This window comes from Alosa alosa, chromosome 23 (assembly GCF_017589495.1).
Source record: "Alosa alosa isolate M-15738 ecotype Scorff River chromosome 23, AALO_Geno_1.1, whole genome shotgun sequence".
Classification (NCBI taxonomy): Eukaryota; Metazoa; Chordata; class Actinopteri; order Clupeiformes; family Clupeidae; genus Alosa; species Alosa alosa.
The window spans coordinates 27,203,094-27,230,661 of NC_063211.1; the positions used below are offsets into that span (position 1 = coordinate 27,203,094).

A 27,568-nucleotide genomic window follows, 5' to 3' on the forward strand; every position below is an offset into this window, starting at 1 on the left:
ACCACAGAAGGAACTGCAAACAGTTCAGAAACCGGAAGTTTTCCGAGAGTGGCAGTTCTCCCCTTATTAGACATTCTCTGCTAGTACTGTACCCAGAGCCGTATATACGGCTCTGACTGTACCAAAGCCCTGACTGTACCAACTTTCATGCTTTCTGCGAAAAGCCGCTGTACTAATATATTTTTTCTAAAAAAAAAAAATCCCATTCACTCCGCTAAACACTAGGAACGCAACCGGTAGGTGGCGATGAGATTACTTTCTCTGAACATTTCACCGACGTCATTTGTTTAGTCAACTTTGACCCATGACGTATTAAAAGTTTGAGGTCAAATGTGTTTTTGTTCGTCTCGCGCATTGGAAGTAACGTTAGCCAGCCAGTTACTTTGAACAATAAATGGTCGTTTCTGTATTGGAAATAAAATGGACTGTCAACACAATAAATAAACCGATTGCCAGAATTTTGGAGACGTTTATCATAGGGTGATGGAGGAATTAGCCTCAGCCCTCTCGAAAGAAGGCTGGTAAGTAGCTGTTAGTGCATGTTCAGCTAAACTGCTTAGCTCCCTAGCTTGCAGCTAATAGTTAGCTGAGCTCGCTACCTACCATATGTCATACGAGACCAATTTGAGATCATATGAGGTCACCCCTGCAGTTTTGAGGCAGAACCTTGTTTAAAAATAAAATTTAAGAAATTATACCCTACACTACGGGTTTAGAGTATAGCTAAATAACTAAACGGAGTCGTCTCTCTCTACTGTTAATGGTTTGTCAGCTAACGTTAGCTTGCTAGATTGTAACGTTAAGTTTTCTAAATGAATCTGCAAGCTAACGCCAGCTGAGTAGCTAGCTGGCTACATGCCTCTGTCAACATTGTCCTTGCTTAAACATCATCCCCGGATTCTTATGGCATGACTAATGTTGTTGGAGAAATCAACAACTGTGGCGGTCCCAGTGGATCTATAAGTAATGGCGCGCAATTGAAAATATTCTCTTATTCTGTCATATCATGTAAGCCACGTAGGAATGTTGGCTTGCTAACTCACTCAAGTCCCCAACTGGTATAGCTAAACGCATTGTCTCTCAGAGGGACTTGTGCATTCATGATCGGTAGAATCAATTTCAACTAAACATACAAAAAATAAAAACATCTTGGGGTGTGCTGTTTTGACTAGCATGTTCCACTTCAAATGAGCTTTGCTGAGCTGGCGACGTCTGAGAGTGTGCTTTGAAAGTTGTTGGGGGGGCATTGCTTCCCTCAACTAGGGTATGACGTTTATTTCTGCAGTCCCAGGGCTCCGAGTGTGATTGGAGTCGACTATTAAACAAGTTCACTTCTTTATTAGGCTGAACTCAAAGGGCTGGTCTGTCAAAGGCTATTATGAAGGCTGGTCAAAACAGCTCAGATCTTACAACGGCTTTAGAAGACATTTTGCTGGCTTATTTCTAGTTGGCTTAAGATCCTTAGTCACATTTCTTTACAAATAATATTAGTTATTAGAATATCTTAACAAATGTACAGGTGCAGTATGAAGCCTCATTGATTACTTTTGTTAACTTGTGTACTTTTGTTAACTTGTGTTTCAGTAATGTATACAAAGCTGCTCGTTATTTCCATTCCATTTAGGTACCTTTCTGATGAAGGTATAAAAGAATGTGAGGGATCCACAGACAAAGCCTCAGCCAGTGACATCATTCGCATTGCACTCAATGTAAGTAAGCACTGCATGTTATGTTTGTTATGACTAGTTTACTTGAACCAATAAGCAGGTCATTTGATCTTGCACCATATGCCCTCTGAGGAGAACAGACGCCTAGATAATATAGTTCATAGTGACTGAGTATTTTTTCACTAGTGACAAAACTTCCGCTGACTATTATCAGCCACAAAGTGTTATTCTCTAGCCTGGTTGACACCAAACCGATTCTCAAATCTCAACTGACTATGAGAATGAGTCTGGTGACCCTTCATTTACTTCTGATTTCCAACGGACATAACCATCAGTGAAATTAGGGTTAAAATGGTACATTAAACTCTTACTGAAACTTCTCAGACGTAAAGCAAACACATCTTTGCAGTTGCAGTTATTTACTCAATTTCAAAGAAAGCAGATGTCCATGTTGTTTAACGCTGACACCATTAGCGCAGCTATTGATTCTGTTGAACAGCTAACTTTATTTCTCTGTCTTACCCAATGCTGGATAAGCTGGGTTTTTGGTATGTTGGAAATCAGCTTCAGTTGGAAGGTTCGCGAGATGGACCTGCAGGGCAAATGCACTAACTGGTTCATCTGGTATCATAATGTAGTGGACTTCTGGTTGAGGCTTACAGACATCTGTGCATATGTGTCTGTGAGCGTGTGGGTTTGTTTATTTATTTATTATCGGTACTGTTGGACACACCGTGCTGCTCCTCTACATGTGAAGTTCCTAATGGAAAATACAGTAATTTGAATTGAATCTCTTGTTGATAACACACTGGATAATAAGGATAATAGTATGTCATAATAGAAAAAAACTCACAAAGCAAGAGATGTTGGAATGAACTTTGTGATTTTTGTTTTGCGTTGTATGTTTCTTCGAAAGCCATACATGTTTTTGGCAGAGATAAATTTCCACAATCAGGTTATGTCTGCCACTGATACTTCTCCCATCTCAGAGTGACCTGCGACCCATCGGAAAGAGCTTTCTGCCAACGGATGTCAACAGCGGAAGAGTAGAAAAGGTAAGAGAAGTGTTTGTGTGTATGGTGTATGTGTAGTAGATAGAGCACCTCCACTTTTAATTGTGTATGAAAAGAGGGAGGCAGGGACCACAGTCTCTTAACCCCTCTCTACTGCACTTACCCTTTATGCCCACTAGATGGTGGTGGTTGCTCATTCGAGGGACCCTGCATCACCAGACAGGTCTTTGTCCTTCTTAGCACAGAGTGTCACTGGATGCAGGATAATGGTTTCATTTGATTCTGTTTGTAATAACCTGCAGGTGCCCTCAGGCCAGGAAAGAAAGATTGTCGGGTTTATTTATATGAGGTGTGTGAGGGAATAATCAGAGAGGTGTCTGGATATTTTTAATTCTCCACTCTAATCAATTTGGATTTGATTTATATTAGGATGCTGACCAGAGGCATACCCAATTTGTTGTGAGTTGTCAGTGTTCTGATATTTCTATCAGAAGCAGATAAATGTAATTCATGAAGACGAAATAATTGTGTTTTGTGGACAGCAGTGGTAGAAAATGAGGTTAGCATGTTTATTTCCAGATTTGTTAGTACGTTGACAAAGCATTAGACTAGCTGTGATTTTCGCCGGTCAGACACAAGTAACTTGACAGCATGAGGGCATTCTCCATCTCTTAGTCTTGCTTCAAGTTTCCCTTACAAAACTTGGTCTGCTTTGTTTCTCCTCAGATTGAGGGACCATGTGTTCTCCAGGTCCAGAAGATCAGGAATGTGGCAGCCCCCAAAGATCACGAGGAATCCCAGGGTGCCCCCAGGATGCTTCGAGTCCAGATGACAGACGGACACATCAACTGCACAGGCATCGAGTTCAAACACCTGTCCAAGATCAGGTGCGGTCCTCTCCCATTCAAAATGCTCCATGTCTTAAACCATTTCGGTGTCATTTTGATTTTTGACTGCTTATTTTGTATTTAATTTTCTGATTCATAGATAACATTTAATCATCAGGACTGTAAGTATTAGGAACGTATTAGGGAATTGGTCAGTTCATTTTCAATCAAAACATGTTGTGGTTGTCCTCTGCATCAGAATGAAGGAAGAGTACCTTTCCCTGTTTTTTCTTGACTTGATTAAAACCCTGAGTAATTATGAAACATGTGAATATAAGTAAATGTAATTCATAGTGGCCTTTTAAAGATATTAATTGGCTAACGAGAACAACTTGTCTACCTCTACATTCCAAATTAAACCGTTGCAGTTGATGAGATGAAATATTTGAGGTGAAAACCACTTAGACTTAATTGCCTCAGGAAACAAAGATGAAGCTTCTGCAGGCAGGCAGTTTGAGGCTTTTGAAAAGGGAAAGAAAAGAAACCTTTTTCCAACATCAGATAGGAACTTGTTTGATATTTTAGTTTGATTATTGTATTTGATTTGCAGCACATACATGGTGATTGATATCAACTGATTGCACCTCTCATTTTCAATAGGGCTTTCATGGGGGAAGTTGCATTATGGTAGCTCTAGGATAGTAGGACTTCATTTTAAAGATGGGAAAAGTGAAAAGTCTTAGTTTAACTCAAAGCCATATAAAGGTAGAGTTTGCGACAATGGGTGTTCAAAATTCGTTAAGGTTCACGTGGTTCATGTTCAACTTCAAAAAGTTCCCGGAAGTGATTGACAATGGATTAGAATGCATTAAATAAGCTACTGTTCAATGAGAGACAGAGCCACAATTTTGGGTAATTGACAGCCAATAAATGCATTGATATATAATATTTATAACACAGTGTAATTATTGTGTAAATGGTGTAGTTATCCTACCATTACAACAATATTAAATTAAATTCCAGACCGTAGCCTGCTAAATATTGGATGGTGACATTTTTTTTCTCCCTTTTACGTATGTGTCACTTAATTAATTTCTGTACAAAACCAAGACGGGAGATTCTTTAGAAAACGCAATAGCACCCACCCCATAAGTGTAGCCTAGGCCTATCTAAATTATCGTTATAAAAAAAAAATGACCTCCTACAGTGACTCGAAGAGCTGAACAGTGTTTTTGAGACTGCGTGTAGCCTACAAAAGTGCATGGAGCTCCAGTGACATTTTAATTTTGCAACGAGAAACTGTAACACAGCTAGTCTAAGTCTAACATTAACTTGTTTGAGTTTTCTCCCCAACGTTTTCTCTGATAGTTCTTCACTGATCTGAGCTAATGAGCGAAAAGCCTTAAGTAGCTAGCGTCTCGGTAGTAAAAGTTTTCTAACATCTCTCCAGTGTAATGGTGGGCATGTTAAGTTAACCGTAGCATTACCTACACAGTAGCCTAACCCCATGGTAATGCGAGTGATCATAATAACATATAAAACGTGATATAGTCCTTGATAAATAACCAGACTATGAACTCATAAACAACAGCATTTTGTCACCATTTGTCATTTGTGCTCATCCTGTCAGAAAATATCAATTTGATCAGTGATCATGCATCATATCAGCGCAAGCTGGGTTTTAAATTTTCTGGGGATGGGGTTTACACGATCCTTCACTGGGCTAGTGCCTGCTGTGTTAATGTGACCGTGCTGATGCTAACAGCTGCAGCTCCCTCAAATAATAGGTTCTCATGCATATTAGGCTAGCTTTTGCCAATGAAAATAAATGCAACATAAAAAAACAGTCCTGCTCCTAACCGAAGAAACGTTACCAACAATGTTAACAACAAACTCAGCTTCACTGCTGCAAACAAAGTTGGCTATATGCGAACCAGCTAGCCTTGTGGTAACAAAATCTTTACCTTTTGTTTAGTCCACTGAAAGTTATCCACATATCAAACGATTAAATACACAGTTATGGAGGAATTGTTTTGGGGAAGCAGTTGCACTATATCCCACTTTTGCTGCCTTTAATCTTTAATCACTTAAATCCATAGCCTAGATGAGCATTGCGCATACGTTACAACTTGACATAATGGTAAAGCTAAATGCCCAAGAAATGTCACGTCATAAAAGTACTGAACGCAAAAACTTAATGACAGCTTGTTCGTGGTGTAGCCTAGTGCTGCCTAATTGAAATGGGATGGGCAAGGGTTATCTTATATTTGGCTATTACGTGTGGCACGTTTATTGGGCTTTTAGCCTCTTTTAATTTATTTGATGAGGAACTGAGGAACTGAACTTTTTAAATTTCAAAATATATTTCAAATAGCCTACTATTACTTTACTACTATTACTGTTGTTATTATTATTATTATTATTATTATTATTCGGATGAGGCAATAATGTAAATCTGAGTCTGAAATGTTGGCTAAAAACAGTCTATACTGCTGTAACTGCACTGCTGCTATTATTAATTGTTAACTTCCGGGAACTATTTGAGGCTTCCATTAGCTGCCATTGTTGGAAAAAAATGGAGTTGTCGCAACTCTACCTTTATATGGCTTTGGTTTAACTTAAGCTAATTTTAAAACAAAAAGCAACATCAGTTTGCTAATTTAACAGCATGGGCAAGACCTTAACATTAATGAATAATGGTCCTATGCAATATGATAGCCATAGTTCTAGCACAAGAACTTTGCTTGTTGATAGACTTGTTGTCTGCGATTTAAATTAGGGTCCATGGTGTACAGTAGCTGTTCAGCTACCATTGTGATCTTTTCTTGATATTCCTATTGTATCGCAGTCTTTCTTTTGTCATAGTCCTTTGTGGTTCTTCAGTTGCAGTCTTGATTTTGTCTGGGCACTTCAGTTTTGTCCGCTGTTGCACTGTCTCTGCCATTCTGTTTGAAGTGCAAAAGCTGTTTTCAACAGCTGATACCGACTTGCTGTCTAAAAGCAATACTATTTCACTGAGAGCAATTGCAGGTGCACTTCCTCAAGTGCAAGACAAACAAAAGAGCAGTAGGGGTAAAAACTGAGATTTAAAAGGAAGGTGTGACCTTGACGCTGAGTGGAATGGCCTGCAATGCACAGAGCTGGTAAAACCAAACGAAAGCATGCTGCAATTCATAACGGATGGCCTCCCTGTTCTCCAGGCAATATGCTGATACACACACACACACTGCCATTACCAATCCCAGTTATACTCAAATGAACACACCAGGAGAGGCCACATATGACTAACAGACACACATACAGTACATACCAGGTGCCGTATTCACAAAGAATTTTAAGGCTAAAAGTAGCTCCTAAGTGGCGAATTTAGGAGCAACTCTTAAAAATAATGGGCGTGTCACTCCTAACTTTAGGACTCCTAATTTTTTTCACTAAAAGTAATTCACGAAGCATTTTAGACCTAAAAGTAGCACCTAAGTCTGGGACAGCTTAAAAGAAGTCGAGAGGACTCCTAACTAGGGCTGGGCGATAAAACGATAGCGATATGTATCGCAATAGACATGTAATCGATATCAATAAAAAATGCGTTCAATAGAACATTCGATAATTAAAAGCAACACACCTCCCGCCTTACGTTGTCCATAAATAAATAGGCTAAATATATCTTGCATTGTAGCTAGTATGTGCAACTCTACCAGAGTAGACGATAGAAGTAGGCCTACCTCAACAATGAGTCCTTGCCCCGTGCGTGGCGGCGCTCTCTCTCTCTAGGTGCATCCCTCCTCAGCATGCGCATGTAATCCAAACATTCACAATCGTGCAAGAGGACTGAATTACTATTAAATCCGGTTAGCATCATTAGCACGCTGCACGAATTTGTTCAAAACTGTTGCATTTAAATTGACTGCTAAATTCTAATCAACTCAATCCCGATGCAAATGGAAAAGTATTTTCCAAGACTTAAATGGGCCTGTCCTGAAGAGAAAAAGTATTCATTTGAAACGTAAACACACGTGGGGACTTAGTATGATAAACTAGCAAATTACTTTGTTTACAATATTTCCAGGCTTCAACCAGTGCTGCTCTTTCAGACTTATGTGCACAATTATTTATTTGAGTGTTTTTCATGATTGTGTTGCTATTTCTTTTCCCTGTTTGCTTTGATTGATAAGTGGTTTAAATCAGAGGAAGGTTAAGTTTAAAATAAAAGTGTTTACCACAGGAATTACCCCAATGACCCTCAAGAAGCAAATGAAAATAAGATACAACTAGATGTACCGCATAGCGGTACAAAATATGACCGCCAAGCCAGTCCTGTCCATCCGCTCACGAAAATAAATCACACTTCAATTTGTCTCCATATTTTACTCCATCCCCCACTCTTGAAACTTTTTGTGTATGCTTGTTTGGCATGCCTGAGTGTGTGTGTGTGCGGCTGCACAGAAAAGTAGCCTACTGGTGCTGAAAAGGTGAATAGATTGTAGAATAGCCAAAGAAGATGTAGAATTGTTATAAACCTTTAAAAATCTCTAAACAATCACAAGTAGGGCAGTTCATCACAGTTCATCCATTGCAACTGGATTGATGAAAGGTCACTTTACACCTGTAGGCTACATTGTATTTGGGAAAAGCAAAAGGTATCAGCATAATGTTATTTTTTATTATTATTTATTTATTTTTTAATGTATTTTTAAACAAAAAACATCTCTGTCAGTTCCATGCCGCTTTCAACAGCTATCAAAAACAAAGGTCATTTTTGGATGGATGGATTTTTTGTGAATGTTTCTTCTTCTACATAAGATTTTAGTCATCTTTAGTTCATGTAATACTTTATTGTCAATGCACAAATTAAGTAACAGTAGTCTGAAACGCTATTGTTAATGCACAAATTAAGTAACAGTAGCCTAGTCTGAAACGAAAATGCTGTTTTACATCTAACCAGTGGTGCAAATAACTGACATGTCCAAATGGGCCTTGATGAAATGCGCCGCTAGACTGTTCATACACATTTTAACGGGCCAAAGTTGAAGAGCTTTTGTCCGCTATTGTTAGTGCAAATATAGGCTGATTCATGTTCCTTGCATTGTTTAACTGAGGTCCATGGCTAGTCTGGCTTTCATCAGACCAAGCTCAATCTTTTTAAGAAATCAAAAATAAATAGCGGGAGATCAGGCTGGGTTCACTCCAGCCTAGTCCATAGGCACCGGATAATGTTTAATTTTCCGGATTGAGATATACACGCCTGGCTATTCTAAATGCAAAAATGCATCAGGAGTTATGACAAAACGTTAACTAACAAACTAGGATCCTAATAGAAAGCTGTTAGCTTCCCTAAGCTACAGGTAGGATTATAAGGTAGGCCTATTTACAACATAAATTGTCAATAGGCTATGCTGGCTTACACAAATAAAATCTCCTTTGAAACCAATGGCTTCTTTACAGTATCAAGCTGACTGTCATATCGCGGGCGAAAAGTTGTAATAACATTCACGCAGCTCCATGAGTCAAGGAAAGCGCGAATGAAGTAGCCACTTCTAAATGGGACCCACTACACAGTAGCTTAAGGTGTTTTGCTAAAGCAGCCATAATGAAATGAAGGTGTCATTGTTTGGATACTTCACACACACGTGCTTTTAATTTCTCAGACTACAACTACCAAGCTGTAATCAAAGCACATCGATTCCCCTCTCACACCCTGCACGACTTAAAACAAAATAAACAGGCGTCTCAGTCTCACGCATGTATAGGCAAACTGTATCAGACCGTTAACGCGTTGGTAAATCTTCCATTGCACAGAATGATTTTTGTAGCACGATGCAATAAATGACAGTCGAAAGATACAAACAGTGCTGCTATACATTTGCTTGGTATAACCGCATTTATAGTTTTCTACAAATGCAATAAATCAAATGCCTCCATCACTCAACCAACGCTAACGGTAACATTACCTAGGTCCTTATTGATATTACAAGATTAACGTACCTGCAGTAAAACCAAGCATGTCTGATAAACATCCTCAGATTTATTTCGGCTTCAAGAAGAAATGGGAATTACACTTCATGTGAACATCGTCCAATCCTTATTAGATGTTCGCTGGCGGTAAATTACAGTCCTTTGTATGAAGGCCCATTGTTTTTTCCAACCCACTTTTAAATTCCAACAAAATTACGTCCCACTGCAACGATCGCCATCTAGTGGACAAACGACTACTTCTCGCCAATACTGAAAATGCAGCCATGATGATGATGAATATTTATTTTGGCTTTCTTTTTTAATCCTACTGATTTTCATTTTTACCGGGGAGGGCAAATCACAAATGAGTGATTATGAGCCAGGTTGATGTGGGCCCTTGAGACCAACATACCATAAAAGATTCACAGAGAATTGTGTCTGCCCTACCCTCCTTTCGGGGGTCCAGTCCAGCTGGGGCTGCAGATGAAAATGAAAAATGACGGTTCCATGCTATCCATGTGGGGGTACATGCCCACCAAGTTTTGTGTACCCGGTCTTTCAGTGTCCCGGAATCCTTGTTGGTGTATCGTCACTAAATGTACACATAAATTATTTTATTGTAAGGCCCCCATGAACGAAAGTACACAAAACTTGGCATGCATTCAGAGGGTGTCATAATGATCCTACACTTTTTTAATTTCGCGCAGTTTTGACCTTGTCAGCCAGAGATATTGAGATGAAAACACCTAATGTTTTGCTTTTTAATTTTAACTAGGTGGCGCTATACATGAAATAAGTGGTAATGGGATGGGTTGACATGCCCCTTAAGACCAACATACAAAAAAAAGGTGGACCTCCCTAGGCCCTACGGTTCTCGAGATATTCACAGAAAACTGTCTCCGCCACCTACAGGCCAGTTGGTGTATAGTAACATAAATTAATTTATTGTGTGGCCCCCCATGAGCGAATTCCACAAAACTTGGCGTGCATACAGAGGGTGTCATAATGATCCTACACTTCCAATTTAGCAGTTTTGACTATGTTAGGTCACAGATACCTTCAATTACACCACCTCATTTTTACTTTTTTGTGTTTAACTAGGTGGCGCTTATACATGAAATGAGTGTTTATGGAATGGGTTGATATGGCCCTTTGAGATCAACATACAAAAAAAAATGGTCCTCCTAAACCCTACGGTTTTCGAGATATTCACAGAAAACTTTGTCTGCCCTACCCTCCTTCGGGGTGCAGTCCAGCGATGGGGCTACAGATCAAAACGAAAAAGCGATGGTTCCATGCTATCCATATGGGGTTACATGCCCACCAAGTTTGTCTACCCCGGTCTTTCAGTGTCCCGGAATCATTGACGGAAATTTGGACATGCGAAAAAAAAAAAAAAATCTGACTAAACCTATATGACCGCCCGGCCCAGGCTCTTGTGGTCATAACTAAAATATAAATTGAAATAATAGCTCAAATTCAGTATGATGTTTAGAAACAAAATAGATTCCTTGATAATAAATTGATAGAATAGTAGGTGACTGCTCATTTTTCTGTAGAAAGTACTTTGTCACTAAGTATTATGAACAGTTGTCAGTCTTTACAGAGGATTTACACTGTATTTTTTTTACTGTAAAGGTGACTGTGCTTGCCTAGTTAAAACATCTCACTGGTGCTCCTATCATTTAAATTCCAGCTATACAGAAAAATGGAAGAGTGTGCATGTGCTTGAATTAGACCTAGTGTTTATGACTGGTCGACATAACAGACGCTCATCAGAAGACCGCAGTGGGCGGTTGGGGTTGTATGCCTTGATTATTGAATTAAAATAACTAGGAGCAGATCCAGTCAGTGTATCCCAGTGTATCCAGTCTATCCACGTATAGGCCAAAGTGAGAGATTTAAATTTAATTCTGGCTACTATAGGGAGCCAATGGAGTGTAACTAGGAGAGGAGTTACATGTGTCCTCTTTGGCTGATTGAAGACCAGGCATGCTCCAGCATTCTGAATCAGCTGTAATGATCTTATTACACAAGCGGGTAAGCCAACTAATAGTGAATTACAATAGTCCAGCTTGAAGATGACCATGGTTTAAACAAGAAGTTGTGTGGAATCTTGTGTCAGATCAGGTCTGATCTTCCTAATGTTGTAAAGCATAAACTGACTTGATCTTGCAATAGAAGCTACATGCTCAGAGAAGTTAAGTCGGTCATCAATTACAACGCCTAAGTTACGTGCCGATCTAGTTGGGGGTCAGTGAAGTTGAGTCAAGCTGGATTTTAATCTGTTGGGGAATAGCTGGAAACACCAAAACAATTTAGACAAGATATCCTTTATAGTGCAACATAAAGAAATATTCTCCAGTGCTTGTTTAAATTGAACTTTTTTCCCCTTCTGGTCCTTATCTGAAATAAATTTAAAAAAAAATCAATAATTATCGGTTTCGGCCGATATGAAATACTTATATTGTGATACAGTTTTCAGCCATATCGCCCAGCCTTACTCCTAACTCACTAAGACCTATTCACAAACAGCTTTTTGTGGCATTTCACGTTGCGATATTTTGAAATGGGTATGCGGCAACAGGAGCTTCCAATCGCGAGGGAACAATTTTGCATTGTAGGCATAAAAGGGATGCTATAACGCTACCAACAACAACCAAAACTACTCATTGTCAACATGTAAATTAAATGTAACGTTTCATTGTGAATCAAATTAAAATGTTCTCCTCTTTGCAAACGTAGGCATATGGTGACAGATTAATTTAATAATGTTGCAAAGATAGCATAGCCTACTGCATCAATCCGTAGGCCTATGTTTCATTAGGCTAGGCTATTTGTTTTTGCCTTACTCTTTATTCATTTAGGGCTAGGCCTTTTTATTCAGTTATTCATCATCTTCCGTCCTTCCTTTTACTTGTGTAGCGACGCATTCTCAGACCTGTCACCTCACTCATCATCGTGGGGAGGTGTTTGGAATCATTCAGTCAAGTTACAATCATCATTTCATTTCAATTGTCATTTTTCCTTACTAAGAGTAGGTCTGAAAGGCTTTGTGAATAACTTTTAAGAGAAAACTCCTAGATAAAATCTTTTAGTGCGATTTAGGAGTACTTGTAGTGGTAAGATAAAAGGCTTTGTGAATACGGCCCCAGGAGCGAAAGCAAAGAAGGATCATCTAAAACCAAGAAGACCATCTCAGAGGCAGTGCTCTAGGAGGCGGCCTGATTCCACGCACCCTGCTCATGACAGGGTAAAGCACACTAGTGCAGCATGCGTCTCCACGGCTTGAGGAGGAGGATTTCTATTTCCTAGTAGGCTATCTCAAATAGGAGAATAAAGTAATCTTTGCTCACACACTATTAGTAACTGTAGTGAAAATGACTGAATTTAGAAAAGTAACGTGTTACACTACTTGTTAGTGACAAAAGTAATGTGATTACAGAAACGCGTTACACCCAACTCCGACACATGTGCACACACACACACACACACACACACACACACACACACACACAGTCCCCTTCCCTCGTCTGCCCTTCCTCTGGCCCCCAGAGTCCACCCAACCTCATTGGTTGAGCGCCACCAGTCTTAATTACATCTCCAGTCATCGCGCGGTGGAGCCCAGCCAGCCTCTACAGGTGGAGGAGTCGGTTGGCATGACTGCGGCTTGCCGCTGAAGAACAGGCATCTCTTTATCCTCACATAGTCTCCGGCTTTTTTGCTCTCTCTGCTCTCTCCCTCCACTCGCGCTCTCCTCAGATCCTGCACACAACGCTAACTACTGTTGATGTCCACAAGTCATTAGGAGAGACGAGTGACTCACTACAAAGAGAGAGGGTGTTTGTGTATGAGAGAGAGAGAGTGTCAGAGTTGTGTCTCAGTAGGAGGTGTAGTAAGCAGGGGGTCTTTGAAAGTCATATGTCTGCACTGCAGCTGTGTGTGTGTGCGCATCAGGACTTCAAGCTCTCATATCCTGTGTATTTATCTCAGCAGGATACTGTAACACTGCGGACTTGGTGCGGGGGTAGAGTACGGGGTTAAATCTCTAATTGCTGTTTTGGCCATCATGCATGATGGGGCTGACCATTCCCCTCCTCTTCCACCTCCTCCATAAGTCCTTAGGCTTCTGTAATCAAGGGCCAATAACCAGGACAGTCGTGTGTGTGTGCGTTTGCGTGCCTGTCTGCTTGCCTGTCTGGTCGTGAGGGAGAATACACAGGGATGTATCAAGGAGAGTGAGCGGGTTAGTGCAGGATGTGTGGATGAAGGGGTACGTAAGAGGTTCACAACGTGATGGAGAGAAAAGGGGGGGATGAAGGCAAGGCAAAGGGGTATTTTTAGCTGTCTCATCCTTTGCAGAGATGCGTGAAGTTATACAATTTTTGGTCAATGAGGCACAGAAGCTCTTTGAGGTCTGAGCAATTTGCCAGTCCGTTTTTAAGAAAATTTCATCCATCTATGGTCACACGCACACACACACACACACACACACACACCACACATACTAGCTTATTGGACCATATCGAAAGTAAATGGAGTTCTCACTCTTTCCCTAATCAGAGTCAAAATGGCTTGTCTCTGGCTCGTAGCTCACTCCAGTCCAGTCCCTCCTAAATCTGTGGCTGATAGATGGGCAAGAGAGAGCGTCTCTGCCTGACCGGACAGCACAAAGGAAGGACTATATATGGTCTCTTAGAACCTTTACAAGAAACCCATTCAAAATACAGGTCTGTTTTTGGTTGAGGTTGAAGTTTCCATATGATCTTTTCACAGATGTAATGGTTTTGTTTTAGTGCTGGTGATTCTGGTTCTCAAATAGCAATATAAAATGTTCACTTGAATTGTTTCAAAAATGCCTGATGAGATGGTTCAGAATTGTTGTTTTTTTTCAGTTCCATTAATAAAGCATTGGTCAGAGCTTGTGTTCTTTTTTTGGTTTCTAGTTTGAACACGCCACCAGGGACCAAAGTGAAGTTGCTGGGTTCACTGTCTGTGAAGAACGGCTTCTTGCTGCTGGATGACTCCAAGGTGTCTGTGCTGGGAGGAGAGGTCGAGCACATGATTGAGAAGTGGGAACTGCAGAGGGTAAGAAGAGTCTCCTCACATTGTCTCATTGATCATCAAAGGTCTGTTAAAACATGTGTATTAAAACAGCATTCACTTAGTCATGACCTTTCGACCTTCATAGAGCCTGGCTAAACACAATCGGAGTCATATTGGAGCTGAGGGTGGACCACCTCCTTTTGTGCCCTTCGGACAGGTAAGGTTGTGGAGTACTCTTGTGGTTTGCTATCTTGGGTCCATGGACTTAAAATGGCACTAAGAGAAAGGTGAATGAATAGATGGATTTATTGGGTTTATTTGTGCTTTTGGTAGAAGTGTGTGCGTAAGGAGGAAGTGGACAGTCGTGAGCTGGACCAGAGGAAGACACTGAAGACAACTGAAGTTGCAAAAGGAGCAGAGGAGAACGACGAGTTCGAGAAGCAAAGGATTGCGGCTATCGCAGAGATTGCAAAGAGCAAAGAGGTGAACACGCTGAATAAAGTGAACATAATTGCTGATTATAGATATGGTATAGACCAGAGGTTCCCAAACTGTGAGGCGCGCCTCCCCTGGGGGGTGCCAAATAATTTGAGGGGAGGAGCGGAAGGTAAATAAAAAAACTTTTATTTCATGTTAGAACTATCTATGTTTTTTTTTTTCAATGATTATGTAATTGTCAACATTATAAAATGGAATTAAATCATAAAAGAGATGTATACTAAATCTTTGGGATAGTGGAAAGTATTATTCATCCCTATCCTGAGTGAGAATGTATTGTGCCAAACTTCATAACGTAATTTAGCAACAGTGCCGCCAGCCGAGCTAGCTGCAAGTTACCAGTGAACGGTAACTTGCAGCTTGGAGCTTGAGTCTTAGAGCACGCAGCCTTACAACACTGTTTACAGCTCTTCGAGTCACAGTAAAATGTAATTTTTGGTACATAGCTAATTTAGATAAACTTATGGTGTGGGTGCATGCGTTTCTTTAGGAATCCGCTGCCTTGGTTTGTATAGAAATGAATATTAAGTGACAGATACACGTAAGAGCATGTGTGCATGTGAAGAAATTGACAATAAAGCAGACTTTGACTTTGAAGAGGTTGGACATACATGCCGGTACTATGTGACGTTCCGATAGCTAACTTAAAATGGACAGATTTGTCACATTTTATGGCTGCACGGCCCATAGCACCGATTTTAAGTGGCTTAACTGAAGTGAATATCATTATTTGAAAAAATAGGGGTCGATGGGAGGCCCACATTGATGGAGTTTGGGAACCCATGGTATAGACCATAACTCTGTTGATCCTAATCACAACCTAGCAAGCAGTTTAACAAATGGAACTGCAAACGCAGTACTTACACCCAAGATGTAAAATGTTGTGTCACCACCAAAGCTATTTGTTTACAGCTATTTGCACTAATTATAATAATATGGAGGGCACATATAATACATACATTACATTTAAAGCCCACCACATCCAGTGCTGCAGGCTGTTACGTTTTTATAATTATGATGGAGGTTTTCCTATATGTACCTTGTAGAGCTGTTATCTGTAGACAGTCAGCCCCCCTCCACATGGTGTGTGACCTTTGACCTCTTCTCTGCCTGTCCCCATTTCACAGACGCGCACTTTTGGTGGAGGCGGCAATGCGGGGACCAACCTGACCAACCCCAGCTCTACCTATAGGAACAGGGACAGGGACAACTACCAGAGGAGGCGAGAGGAGCGTGAGAGGAGCTCCACAGAGAGTAGGCCGGAGGGGATGTACAGAGATCTGGTGAGCATGGAAACCTTGCAGGCATCTTGCTCCGTTTTCAGGGAAGAGGACGGGCACCACGCCAACTGATGCTAACTGGCGGAATATTCTGGTCCTCACCAGTGCATATCCCATCCGACGCGAAAAGTCCACCCCATCTCCTGTCATAAATATTGAGGCTTGTGTTTTGGGTTAAAAGGTCGGGGGTTAAGTCAGTGAATGGTGGGCTTTGGAACATAAGAGCTTGGGAATGATAACTAAAGCTCTGTAAGCACTTACGTAGCTGAGAAATGTATGTCAACCCCACTATCTTGCACACACACACACACACACACACACACACACACAGGAGTTCCCCAGCTCAATCCAGTCATCTCACAATTGCTCAATCCATTTTGACATATATCCACCTTTTCAGACTGCTATCTCTGACACACACACACATCCATACATCCATTAAAGACTGTGTGTGTGTGTTGTTAGGTTGACGAGCGAGCCCTGAGGGACATCATGGAGATGGGCTTCAATAAGGAGGCCGCCCGGCAGGCCTTGCTGGACAACAACAACCACCTGGAGGTGGCGCTGAACTCCTTGCTGACTGGTGCCACCCAACACAAAGCTCCCCCGCCAGAGCACAGCCGACCCCCACCCAGAGGTACCAGCTCGCAAACTAGACCCAGCACAAACTCACCTATGATAGTAAACAATGACTGGGGGAAACAATATTAAAATTGAGAATAGAAGCCTGAATCTTAAACCTGTACCTTTTTAATGTAGTCAATTAAGTAGGTGCAGTGTTATAAGTACTTTATGTCATTTTATTATGGGGGTCTAGTAAGGTTGCAAAGTTCTTGGAAATTTCTAAAAACTACATTTAAATATCCTTAAATATGTAGAATTGGAAAATCATTGTTATCAACTCACCAGAATCTATTTTTCATAAGACCCAGTGAAAATCTTCAGTGATCTGACACTGATCCATGTCTGTCTCAGGGAAAGGCCGGGGGCGGGGTAGGTCCAGAACAGATGAGGATGAGGAGGGCGGAGGAAGGCCCTCAGGACCGAGTACACTTTTCGACTTCCTGGAGTCCAAGATGGGGGCATTCTCCATTGATGGTGAGTGTACTACAACAGTTCTCTGCTATGGCCATGCCTTGGCCTGTCACGACCATAATCCTTTGTATTTACAGAAGTTGCCTCACTAACACTGGTGAGTCTAAAAGCCACAATACTGTCGACCTAACCTGACAGTTTTTCTCAAGCTTCCCTATAAATGCTGTAATTGACTACATTATTCTTGACAAAGCTTTGCAGTAGGCACCCGTTGTACAATGTTCTTTAATTGATTCTCATTTCTTGGGAGTTAACAAACCGTAACTTCTAAGTAATGGAAACACGGCGTGACCAGGCAAGCTGGTCGACTGAGACCACATCAAAACAGTGTAATTGCAGGTGGTGACAAGACCATAACAACAACTCAAGTCATTACTTCTGCTGGCATAATGAGGCCCAGTTAACTTGCATGTTGTGATTCAATTAAGAGTTTGCTTGGCCAAGGAAAACAATTGATTGATGATGGAGAAGCTTTCTTACGTGTACGTGTGGGTGAATGTCGATTTTCAGAGTGCGTGAGAGGGGGAGAGACAGAGGGAAATATTGTGGGAAATTATGGAAAGAACATCAAAACACCTTCCCCTGGTTTAGTGCAAGCAGCGGGGGATAGATTGGTCGTGAAAATTAGATGTGGCATGGAATGAAATAAATAATGGAAAAAAAAAAAACATCTATCTCTGAGCAGCCTTCCCTGTGCCACACCGCCTGCTCAAATTAGGAGGGATGCAGCCGATGTGGTCTCGAGTCAGACAGATGGTGGGTCTTAAATGGAGGAGTTGTAGAGTTTGAGGAGGGGGAAACATTTGTCCTATTAGACAGCTTTTTCTAAATCCCTGACATCAGGGGGGTATTCCATCAACCTCGCTAAAGGCCAAACCTGGCTTATTTCGATAAGTCTCGCTAATTTTAGTGAGAAGTCCGTTCCATTAATGAGGTTAACGTGAATCCCAGCTTGGTAACCATGGGAATTTATGCCACAGAACTAACCTGCTCCGTAGCAGGTTAACTCAAGCTAAATTAAGCTGTGTTGCAAAAAAAACAATCAGTCGGGAAAACGAGTCCAAAAGATGGTTCCGTCAACCTGTGCTCTCATCACCTGTAGCCTACAACTTCAAAAATAGAAGTAGGCCTATAGAAATGTTTTTTTTTCGACAGTGCACCAAGCATGGATTTACACATTCACTACCTCCAAAGAATGTATGAAGATTATCACGATTAAACATGTTTTAACTTCACATGCATGTGGTTCTAGGAATCGTGCTACTCTAGTCACTTACGTTCGGTGGTGGTGTAGCGTCTGTGAGGCGGTATAGGTAAGGAATGTCATTCTTGCGTGTTAGCAGGTTAAACTTCCCATCTGAAGTATTAAGGCTACATTGTTTATCACCTTGATGATGGCATTTTTTAGTTATAATCTTTGATGAAAGACATATGTCTACTGCTGATAAAGGGTCATGCACATTTGGTAGGCTGTTCAGTGACATATTATATCTGATGCAAGCCAAAGGATAATTATTCTGTAGCCTAGGCAGCGAATAATTAAAACTGCTTCATGTGTCGACGATTGTTCATGAATGTCAAATCAACTGTGTGCCACACAGATCAAAAACTAGGCATAAATTGAATTGAAAGCCATTGCATTTCCGATAATTTTATTTCAAACACTTTGGGACTTATGGGAGACAGGCTATTATGTTGATACTAATTTATTTTATGACCACCTACACCTAGACAATAATTTGGAGTGAACTATTTTAATATAAGAACGTAGGCTATAGATAGTTTTGAATATATGGCAAAGTTTATACTATTTATTCATTCACAAGCATAGACTGTAGGCTATAGTCTATGTGTTCAAGAGTGAAGCCAATCAAACTCGCAATTGATTTCAAACCATTAGCATTGTTGTTTTAAATGTATGCTTTCATTATTCTCCAATTTCTGTAGGCAATCTATTTTTTTCTCTCGATGTTAAATTTGATGACTTTCGATGAAAATCCTGTAGATGGCGCTTGCCTATCGAACAGAAATCATCTAGTATTGTCTTAATTTTACGACAAATATCGTCTTTTAGATCAATCTACTGTTTTGGTCTACTTTTCTACCGTTACACGAGCTGAGATGAAGCTGAACTAAACCTCGCTTGAATAAACGAGGCTAAGATACCGCTAACTTGAGTTAATGGAACGGCTTCAGCCCCAAGTGAAAGTCTACGCTAGTTCAAGCCAGGCTATTTCTGTTAAGCGCTGCCTTCATTAGCGAGGTTGATGGAATACCCCCCTGGTTATGTTGATGGACTTGTGGCTATGTCGAATGTGGAACTGGCTTAAATAAGCAGGGTGGTTTGTTTGATGGTAACTCTTCCAGTCCACACACCTGATGTTTTCTTTCCCCATCTGGAATTTTGGTGTGACAATATCTGAAGACTTGTATACTCTGCCTCCGGCAGGATGGAGAATTTGGTTGGTGTTTGTCAAAATCCTTGAAGGCAATTTCAAAATTAAAATAAAAGGATTTTTTAAATTCTTGAAGGCTAATAAGAATCCCTGGCTGAAGACGGGGAGGGGCAAGATGACCCTGTTCCTCCAACCCTTTCCCAGCAGTAACACTAATAGTGTAGTTCTCCACAGGCAGTTAGTGATGGGCAAATGAAGCTTTGGTGAACCACTAAACCATAGCAGTGTGAAGCTAGCAACACTAATGAAAAAATCCAATATGGCTGCCACATGTAGATTTTTCAACATAAAAGTCCTTACCCAAACCAGTATATGTAACCAAAAATATTGGTTTGCTAAGGACTTTTATGTTGAAAAAAAATATGTGTGCGACCATCTTTACTTTTCAGCTAGTGTCGCTAGGTTCACACTGCTGTGGTTCAGTGGTTCACCAAAGCTTCATTTGCCCATCACTACAGGCAGTCCACTGAAGCATTATTCCATTTCACTTACTGTGTACCACATTTTTAAACCTCTTTTTTTAGAACCTAATATCAGGGGTGTGCATTATACAAGAGAACTAAATGTTGCCTCTGTTTTTCACGGTGAATGCTGGCAGAGTTGATGTCATGCTGTGTTGCATCCTTGGCTACAAGCATCTTTGTTTATGTATGGGTCAGGCTAATTTGCTGGGCTTGAAATCCCAAGAACAGGGTGAACGGCACTTCTGCATTCGTTTCGCGACCCTCTATCCGACCCTCTATCCGCTACCCGATCTGGCAAACTTGCATAGATATCGGCTATAACCAGCACTATGCAAGTTTGCCAGATCGGGTAGCGGATCTGTAGTTTGATGGAATGAGACATAAGAAACTACAAATTTCACTTGCTTCTGATGTCGCAATACATTTACATTTAATAAAATCAACAAATAGCGTGCGTGTGACAGAGGAAAAGTTTTTTGGTGTTTAATGACTATACCATTCTTTGTTTGAAGGCAAATTTGTTTAGCTTATGACTACCTGTGATGTAGGACTAATCATCCATTCATGTGCTTGTTAATTGCTGTACAGTGACCCGCTGTTTGAATACAGGGGTACAGTACCTAGATGTATGTCCAGCACATTTTTCACAAAAAGAAATGTGAAAGGCCTATTCATTTTGTCTCATAAATTGCATTATCCCACTCAATTCCCCATCTTGCCTGTTCATAGATTTCTGTAAAATTCATTTTATACAACCCCACATCTTGCCTGTTCATAATTCTGAGAAATTCTTGTGTGTGTGTGTCTGTGTGTGTGCGTGCTTGTGTGTTTGTCTCGCGTATGTGTGTTTGTGCATATGCATGCATCGCATTACATATGTCTACTGTGTGAGTATGTGTCATCGATTATGATTACTGTGAATGTATGTGTTGTGCGTGTGTATCTGTTTATGCACATGTGTGCACATGGAATGGGTTAACATGACCCCTGGAGGCAAACATCACACGGAAGGAAAAAATTGGTCATCCTTGGCCCCACGGTTCTCAAGATATTCACAGAAAACTGTGTCTGCCCTACCCTCCTTTAGGGGTCCAGTCCAGCGGGGGCTACAGATCAAAGCGAAAAAATGACGGTTCCATGCTATCCATGTGGGGGTACATGCCCACCAAGTTTTGTGTACCCGGTCTTTCAGTGTCCAGGGGAATCCTTGTTGGTGTCTTGCGTCACTAAACGTGCGCATAAATTATTTTATTGTAAGGCCCCATGAGCGAAAGTACACAAAACTATGGCATGCATTCGGAGGGTGTCATAATGATCCTACACTTTTAATTTAGGTGCAGTTTTGACCTTGTCAGCCAGAGATATTGTGATGAAAACACCTAATTTTTTTGCTTTTGAATTTTTTTTAACTAGGTGGATGATATACATGAAATAAGTGGTAATGGGATGGGTTGACATGCCCCCTTAAGACCAACATACATAAAAAAAGGTGGACCTCCTAGGCCCTACGGTTCTCGAGATATTCACAGAAAACTGTCTCCATTTTACAGGCCAGTTGGTGTATAGTAACATAAATTAATTTATTGTGTGGCCCCCATGAGCGAATTCCACAAAACTTGGCGTGCATACAGAGGGTGTCATAATGATCCTACACTTACAATTTTGTGCAGTTTTGACTGTGTTGGGTCACAGATACCTTCAATTACAACACCTCATTTTTACTTTTTGTGTTTAACTAGGTGGCGCTATACATGAAATGAGTGGTTATGGAATGGGTTGACATGGCCCCTTGAGATCAACATACAAAAAAAATGGTCCTCCTAAACCCTACGGTTTTCGAGATATTCACAGATATTGCCCTACCCTCCTTTCGGGGGGTCCAGTCCAGCGGGGGGGCTACAGATCAAAATGAAAAATGGTGGTTCCATGCTATCCATGTGGGGTTACATGCCCACCAAGTTTCGTGTACCCCGGTCTTTCAGTGTCCCGGGAATCATTGACGGAAATTTGCTTCGCTGCGCGGCGGTCATAATAATAGTTATGAAATGTTTGACTGAAAAATAAGATTGAATATTGATTCACTGTGAATTCACAGCTTCCACAGGTTCAAATCCAAGTAGAAATGTCACTTCCAAGTTGGTTCTTTTCCTCTCTCAAGCTTATAGATGTGGGGTACATGGTATGCTGACATGAGGGGCTACCATGGTTTGACGTTCTTGAATGAACTTCAGCAAAAATGTGCACACCTGCTTGCTCGCTGGTCCTGGCATCTAGCTCATCCATCCTGCTTCCAATCCAGATGTGTCGCGCAGGTTAAAAAAGACAGTGGTGCACAACCTTCTGACAATGCTCTGTGACGCGACAGTGGGATCGACGTCACTTTGACATCACACTGGCACACACAGTGACCATTGCATTAAGTATCCTGGGCCCTTAATCCTGTTGTTGACCAAAATGCTGTCCAAGGGCACATTATGATGGCTAACCCATGAAAACAAACATCTTGACCTTGAGCATAATGGATGAGTGTTTTGCAGGCAGGTGTCAATGGTCAGGAATATTTTTTGGCCCCTACAGCAGTAAAATGCAGCACATTTTAATCTTTAGGAAAAATCATTTTAATATTGGGTAAACCTGTGTTGCCTAAAACCACAACGTGAAAGTGCTGGAACGTGTGTCTTTACTCCTCTAATTTGGCCTGTTAATTGATTACTTTCTCAGACACGAAGAGCCAGAGACAGCCCCTGGAGAGGCACCAGTCTGAGCACCCCCACAGGATGAGCTTCCCCAGCTCTGATGGCTTCCACAGGGAAGCCCCCCATTTCCGGAACTCTTCGCGTAATGAGGGGAGAGGCCAGAGGAACGACCGACCCCCACGCTTCCTGAGGGACACTGACTTCCCCAAACCTGGCGCCGACGCCTTCACCCCACCGCCCCCCTCCTCTGGCCCCCCCCAGTCCCAGAAGGGAGGGGGGTCAGAGAGTGGCGGGAGGGGAGGGCAAGACCGCCGGCAGGATGACCGGCGCGAGGGAAGGAGCAATGGCACGTCAAATTCTCTGCCCACGTCGGTCTCCACTCCCTCATTCTCCTCGTTCCCAACGTCCTCCAATCAGCGGTCAAGGGAACATCACCACGGCGCGACTAGAGGCCTCCAGCAGGATGTCAGGGATCACCATCAGGGACCCCGCGACAACACACACTCTGGCGGCCATCAGCAAGGGTCACGGGACCATGGCAGCGGGCAGCGTGGCCAGCAGCAGGGTCCGGATTCTCAGAACCAGAGAAAAGGGCTGCTAAACGGGCCTGGACCCAAACTCTTTGAGTCGACGGACCCAGCATTGGGCCCAGCAGCATCGGCAGACCCCAGAGGGCGGTCAGAGCCCAACAACCGAAGGAAGGGAAACCGGACTGACCGGCCCGGCTCGGTCCACTACGACCGCAGTTTGGAAGGCGGAGGAAATCTAAACTCTGGCCCCTCGTTGACGGAGGAGCGGGGTGGAGACAGACCACCAGGGGGAGGAAGGGTGGGTGGAGACACACACCTTCAAAATGGCGACTCGGATCACAGGCGAACAGGTCCTATCAAGCAGCAGCAGCAACAGCAACAGCAGCAGCAGCAGCAGCAACAACCCCAGAAGAACACCACATTTCACAACTCACAGCATTACTCCAAAAAGAGGACCGGATCAATCAAGAATCCCAGAGGGTCAGAGCCAGGTCACCCCCCAGACATAGGGGGCCACGGTGCCTGGAGACCGGGAGACCAGTGCCTGGCACTTTACTGGGAGGACAACAAGGCAAGAACAGTGCAACACACAACACCACAAGATCACAGAGCCAATAGTGATTCATGCCTCACTATGCTTAATGATTAATATCCATTAAAACTTGCATTCTGTATCAATATGTTTTTTTATTATTCACCAGTTGGCACCTAGAGGTGCAACCTTAGCAGAAGCATACAATCTTAGCAGAAACAGTGTGGTATCCTTAGATCTCATGTGTGTGTTTGTGTTCTGTTGGCCATGTAGTTCTACAGGGCGCGTGTCGATGCCGTGCATCCCTCTGGCTCCACCGCTGTGGTGGTATTCAGCGACTACGGCAACTGTGAGGAGGTACTCCTCAGCAACATCAAGCCTGTGCACATGGATATGTGGGTAAGCAAAGCTCTCCTCTCGCACACACACACACACACACACACACACACACACACACACACACACACACACACATATTTACACACACATGTATATATATATACACACACACACACACACACACACACACACACACATACTTTGGCAACAGTGTAGTTCTTGGAAGTCCAACATGATTTATTTGCCCTCGCCAGTATGCTTGACATGGAATTAAGAGTTCCTATATAAGGTAATGTTGTTACTATGTGCCAGCATGAATCCCTCCCTTCAAGATTATCCAGCCCTGGAGGTGTTTTTCTGCAGGTTTTATCATTCAGGGTCAACTCAGGTATTCCCAGAGAGACCTGCTACAGTCTTCTCATAGTTCCTCCAGTTCAGAGAGGCAGGGCTCTTCCTGTATGATGTCACAGCAGTGACCACCCCACCCCCATTCCTTCTTTGTGATAGGACGAAGAGGACGTTTACTTTGAGAATTCGGTGGAGTATCGGCGAGGGGGAGACGGTCAGCCGAGGCGCACACGGCCCACACAGCAGTATTACCAACCGCCCCGCGCCCGGGACTGAGCAGCTACACACACAAACACATCACACACGCACCTGCGCAGGTAAACACGGACGCAGACACATCTGTGCAAATAAACACACTCGGGGCCAGCATACTAGCATTACCGCCTGCATGGTGCCAGACATGACCCACCCACATTCACAGCTAAACAAATACATCAACACACACCTGCTTAGGTGAACACATACACATACAGTCACCCGCATACTTTTTGATCAGCTCAAGCACACTGATAATTCCTGATAAGTCATTCATGCACATGCCCCCACACACACCCCCAAACATTTGTAGCAAAAATGCAAACTCGAAAACTACTCCTTGTCACACCTGATCTGGTAAGTGCATACATGCTGTAGCCAAGGTGCTTGTAGTGGGAAATCCGGATGAAACCCACAAACCCGCGCTTGTGCTTGAGCACCAGAGCAACAGAAGCACTAACCACCGTAGTCAAACATGGCTGACCAGACACCTGCCCTCACCTGCCTCACACACAGGGTTTATGGCATCTAGGCTGAAGCTGCACCTGTGATCTGCACTGTAGCCAAACAAACAATCACACCTGCTGAGGCAAAGTAGTCTCTGGTCAACACACTGGCAGGTGTGTACACACACACACACACACACACACACACCCCACACATACACCCCATACACACACACCCCACACATACACCCCATACACACACACAGACATGAATTAAAATCCTTGACACTGCACAGTTGTCAGTGGCTGTACCTTTTTTGGCCTGATAACTCTCATTATCAGAGAGAATAATGTGCAATCTACTCGCTGCTCACAATCCTCACAGTTCAGAACTTCGGTATTCATTTGTGCCTTGTCAGCGCGGCCATATGTGCGGTCCCAACGGGCCTCCGGTTCCTGATTGTGAAAGAGAATCGACTGTGTGGACTTGCCTTCGTCTCCTCTCTCTGCAGCCAGGCCTATTAGTATGGAGTCTGTATTCATTAGCATCAACATAGGGCCTTCCTAATTAGACTCTTATGAGCAGCAGGGGTCTGGCCATTACATCACTCAGAGGGGAGGGCCACTGCACTGCATTAGGCTTCTTTAATTAGGGTCAGGAGCAGAACGGGGTGTCATGTCGAGAGAGGACGAGCGTGGGTGTGTTGGGGGGGGTCTCAGGGCAGGCGTAAGTCACATTGTGGAACAGTCTGGGAAGATTCAGTTCTGGACTGAGGTCAGAAATCTGCTTCACGCAGACTGACCCAAAGACCCAGACAGTAGCAGCGGATGACGCTCAGGGCTGGAATAACGCAGAAATAACTGAGCTAACCTCAGCTAACCACACGTCTGTTCTCTCCCTACAGAAAACAAGCAGGAACTGACAGCCGAGGAAAGATCATCTGATGGGCCCTGGAGGCGATAACTAGACATCTCCACCATTTTTCCCCCTTCCTCCACTTTTCTGGTATGAAGTATCTAGTGTGAAAAGGGAAGAACCATTCAAGGGCTTGCAACACAAGTTGCAATAAATGAAGTTTAAAACAAAAAAAATCCAATAATTTATGATGCAAGCAAAAGGTCTTACTGTATGTAGTGAAGATTTGTAAAATACTTGATTATGATAATTAATAAAAACTCACTCTTTGCGTCATGTTTTGTTTCATTCCACCTAAATGAATCTAAAGTAGTAAGTTAACTGTTTAGACCTGGGTCAAAAGCTTCAGTTATTGTTCTGAGCCAACTCACGTTGGACTAAATCACAATTCTTCTATGCAATATCTGCCAAGTCACTTTCTTTAATAACAACAGATTCAAATTGCTGTCCAAAACCGTGTGCAATACAGTACAACTGCCTCTTACAGAAAGTTCCTCTCCATTCTGGCATCCAAAGAATCAAGCACTCATGTTAATGATCTGGTCTTATAGCTCCTGCTGAATCCTTCATGCATGTCCTCTATTATCTGATCATCATGGCCATTCTGCTGTCCCACTGCTACGCGTTCCCAGTCCTGCTCCCGTTCCACACTCAAATTCATTCAGAACGGCCAGTCAAGCGCACGCGGTAAGCCGATCGCATCCGCTCGAAACGGATAGCGTTAAGGGAGCGATATCATTTCACAGATTACAAAAACACATTATAGTTGGCCGCTGGAGCGCAGCCTTGCACACGTTGCGATTCATGCACAGAGCCAAGAGCTTTTATCTGTGGCTAAAAAAAAAGAAATCAGCAAAAAGCTTGTTGTCCAAATGATGGCGAGACCTATTGCATGACATAACCAGAGTGGTGGAAAAAATATGGCTCTAGACATAACATGTTGGAAGGTTGGCCGGAAATGTTGCATGTGGTTTTGTGGCACATACGGTTCCACATTTAGCACTTATGAATTATTTACAGACAGTAATACCCACCCTGATTCTGAACTGCTCAGGAGCGAACTAGGCCAGCTTGTGGTGACATGAGCTTTTGCAGTGCTGCACCCTGTAGTATACAGTACATTAACACGTAGCCTAGCTGCTATGGTGGTGTAAAGAGTAGGCCTACGGGCTTGCTTGTGTCGAAGAAACTGACTTGAGTTCTGCTTC

At 42.5% G+C, this 27,568-nt stretch overlaps 1 protein-coding gene across 2 annotated transcripts; it reads left to right on the plus strand.

Moving 5' to 3' along the window:
• The first annotated feature begins 320 nt into the window (after nt 1-320).
• tdrd3 (tudor domain containing 3) lies at nt 321-26,636 on the plus strand. Of its 2 annotated transcripts, XM_048235219.1 has the most exons (14): nt 321-521; nt 1,625-1,709; nt 2,657-2,722; nt 3,407-3,567; nt 14,406-14,547; nt 14,651-14,722; nt 14,839-14,988; nt 16,131-16,286; nt 16,749-16,920; nt 17,259-17,381; nt 23,020-24,095; nt 24,330-24,455; nt 24,903-25,060; nt 26,350-26,636. In XM_048235219.1, exons 1-13 carry the CDS (start codon nt 484-486, stop codon nt 25,017-25,019), a joined length of 2,484 nt encoding a protein of 827 aa, XP_048091176.1. In that variant the 5' UTR covers nt 321-483; the 3' UTR covers nt 25,020-25,060; nt 26,350-26,636. The 2 variants fall into 2 exon arrangements, with proteins under 2 accessions (XP_048091176.1, XP_048091177.1); XM_048235220.1 differs by lacking the exon at nt 24,903-25,060.
• Nucleotides 26,637-27,568: the final 932 nt, after the last annotated feature.

Coding starts and splice junctions, on each gene's coding strand:
- tdrd3 (XM_048235219.1), top strand. CDS start 484: ATGGAGGAATTAGCCTCAGCCCTCTCGAAAGAAGGCTG. Junction 1,710..2,656: donor TCATTCGCATTGCACTCAAT/GTAAGTAAGCAC, acceptor CTCCCATCTCAG/AGTGACCTGCGACCCATCGG. Junction 17,382..23,019: donor GGGGGCATTCTCCATTGATG/GTGAGTGTACTA, acceptor TTACTTTCTCAG/ACACGAAGAGCCAGAGACAG.